This window comes from Raphanus sativus, unplaced genomic scaffold (genome assembly GCF_000801105.2).
Source record: "Raphanus sativus cultivar WK10039 unplaced genomic scaffold, ASM80110v3 Scaffold2035, whole genome shotgun sequence".
Taxonomy (NCBI): Eukaryota; Viridiplantae; Streptophyta; class Magnoliopsida; order Brassicales; family Brassicaceae; genus Raphanus; species Raphanus sativus.
This window is the reverse complement of record NW_026617344.1, coordinates 7,776-10,529: the sequence shown is the minus strand read 5'-3', so window position 1 is coordinate 10,529 and position 2,754 is coordinate 7,776. Positions and strand designations below refer to the sequence as shown.

Below are 2,754 nucleotides of genomic sequence, written 5' to 3'. Positions count from 1 at the left end.
TATGATTTGAATTGGGTTAGGTATTAGACTAGAAAAAGTTTGATGTATATCAGTACATGTGAGTTGGATCCAGTTTTTATTTGATCATGGTGTATTTTTAACCCCAGTTGTACACTGATGAGGGAAATTAACTTTGTGAGAATGTATCAACGGGGTTTATATACTAGATGTATATCAGTTATCAATTTGAAAAATGAAGAAAAAAAAAAATTTGAAAAATGAAATTACTATATTTTGATTATAAATCTGTAAACCTTTAATTACGCCGAAGTTTATTCATGCCATCTAGGACGTTACACAATCATTCGTCGCAATACAAAATTCGTTAAAAACGCTGGAAGTTTCAAATAGATATCAATATTCCAAATGTAGAAAATTGCTATTCGTTACATAAAAAAATATATTACAATGTAAGATTTGAATTTCGTATTCATGATAAGATTTATGTTTGCCAACGAATGTTAGATAATTCCATTGGTAATAAAAGTATTTGTATGCTTTTAGAAGCAAGATGCATAGTTGCATAGTTGCATACATCATCATTATTGTTAAACTATACATGACTTTCTAAGGCATATAAATTAAGTTTTTATAACAAATTTAATCTAGAATAATTACACGATGTAATGAATATAAAATATATAAAATAAACCAATTCATACATACTTGGTTACATGAGATATGACATTTTTGAAATTAGACACATCCTACATGCAACAAGTTGTGTGGCAACCCATACACTAGAAGATGGTCATCTATGATCGGATTCTATAGCATGACTTTCCACCGAAAAATGATCCGATTTTAATAATTCTTGATTCGCTACACTCCTTTATTAGTGTAGTTTCCAACGGATACAAACATTGATAATCTCCCCCCAAGCATTCTCCAGAAAAACAAATATACATAAATACTATCAAAACAAACCATAGTGTCGACCAACCTCGCTTCAAAACCGATTTTCTCATCCTAAAATAAACCATTCCAAACGCTTAGATATTCAAAAGAAACCTTACAAAATTATCTACACACCTATCAAAACAAAACTAAATTCCATCAAGTAAAACTCAAGTTACGATCAAATCAGTCGAGTCTAAAAGCACACCAAACATAAACAAAACACCTTTCCACATCCATTAACCTCCCCCATCCTTTACATTAACCAACCCTTATCTCCACACCGTCGATAACGTCAAAGATCCAACGGCTCAAATTCAAACCTGAGCAGCCACACCGATCCGCGTACTCATCCTCTCAACCAACCAGAGCAAAGAATGAATAACTCTTGTCTCTTACACATCCGACTATAAAACACAATGTCCGAAACTCTCATCGTCCTCACCCAGAATCTTCTCTGACTCATTACATTCCATCACTTCAATTCCCTAGAGAAAAAAAAAATGTCGGCAGCAGAGGCAGAGAACATCCCCACCAACGTCTCCTCAGGAGATGCTAAAGCGAAGAAGACAAAGGAAGCTAAACCTAAGAAGAAGCCTGCAGCAGAGAAGAAGTCTCCGAAGAAGAAGAAAGCTTCCTCTCCACCATCTCACCCTAAATACGAAGAGGTAACGAGATTCGTTTTCGTTTTTTCGATCTAAACCGTTTTTATTTATTTCAGATTCGTAATTTTTTTTTTTTTTTGAATTGATTAATGCAGATGATTAAAGATGCAATCACGACGTTGAAGGAGAGGACCGGATCTAGCCAATACGCGATTCAGAAGTTCATCGAGGAGAAGGAGAAGTCTCTTCCAACTACCTTCAGGAAGCTTCTCCTCGTTAATCTCAAGAGGCTCGTCGCTGCTGAGAAGTTGGTTAAGGTGAAAGGATCTTTCAAACTTCCCTCTGCTAAATCCGTTTCAGCAGCAGCGGCAGCTAAACCGGCGGCGGTTAAGAAGAAACCAGCGGCTGTATCTAAACCTAAGGCTCCGGTTAAAGCTAAACCGGCAGGTAAAGAAACTAAGAAGCCTGCTGCAAAGCCAAAGGCTAAAGTTGTTGCTGCTAAGCCTAAAGCGAAGACAAAGAGCGTTGCCGCTGTGTCCAAGACTGCGGCTAAGCCTAAGGCGAAGGAGAGACCTGCTAAAGCGGCGAGGACTTCGAGTAGAACGTCTCCGGGGAAGAAAGCTGCTGCTCCGGCTAAGAAAGCTGTGGCTGTGGCTAAGAAGAAGAAGGCTCCGGTTAAGAGTGTGAAGTCTCCGGCGAAAAGGGCTTCTACGAGGAAGGTGAAGAAGTGAAGAAGATTTGGTGGTTTTATAGGATATGGTGGTGGTTTAGCTTCTTTAGGGTAGTCTTGTATAATTGAATCATCCTTCAAGGGGCTTTGCTTTTCCATAGTTTTTTTTTTTTTTTACTTTCTGGTTTTTTTTTGAAACCTTGTTCTTGTAATTTTTTTTTTGGTTTGTCTGAAATGAAAGCCCTTTTTAATCAATAGCTAAATGTGGTGTTGTCTTCATTCCGAATTTCTAAGATATGTTTTGAAGAGATGTGGTTTTTGTTAGGTTTAATCTTCATCTATGTCGGCCTGAATATGTTCTTGAATGATTATGAAGCATTGTATCAATGTGTTAAGTAGATTCAGTTTCTTGTTTTTCTTCAACAACTCCTTGTTTCATTGCTCATTAGAAACATAAGATGCTTTCAAGGAACTGGTCTTATCTTAAAGAACAAGTGAGGTTCATACCATTGTGTGAATCATATGATGCATTTGGTTCTTTAAAACATCTCGTCTTTCCCATGTCTTTCCGTATTGATCCAG

The 2,754-nt window shown here is 37.0% G+C and overlaps 1 protein-coding gene across 1 annotated transcript; it reads left to right on the top strand.

Moving 5' to 3' along the window:
- The first annotated feature begins 1,332 nt into the window (after positions 1-1,332).
- Positions 1,333-2,451, top strand: LOC108847138 (histone H1.2). The gene is made up of 2 exons (XM_018620326.2): positions 1,333-1,565; positions 1,658-2,451. Exons 1-2 carry the CDS (start codon positions 1,401-1,403, stop codon positions 2,231-2,233), a joined length of 741 nt encoding a protein of 246 aa, XP_018475828.1. The 5' UTR covers positions 1,333-1,400; the 3' UTR covers positions 2,234-2,451.
- The last annotated feature ends 303 nt before the right edge of the window (positions 2,452-2,754 follow it).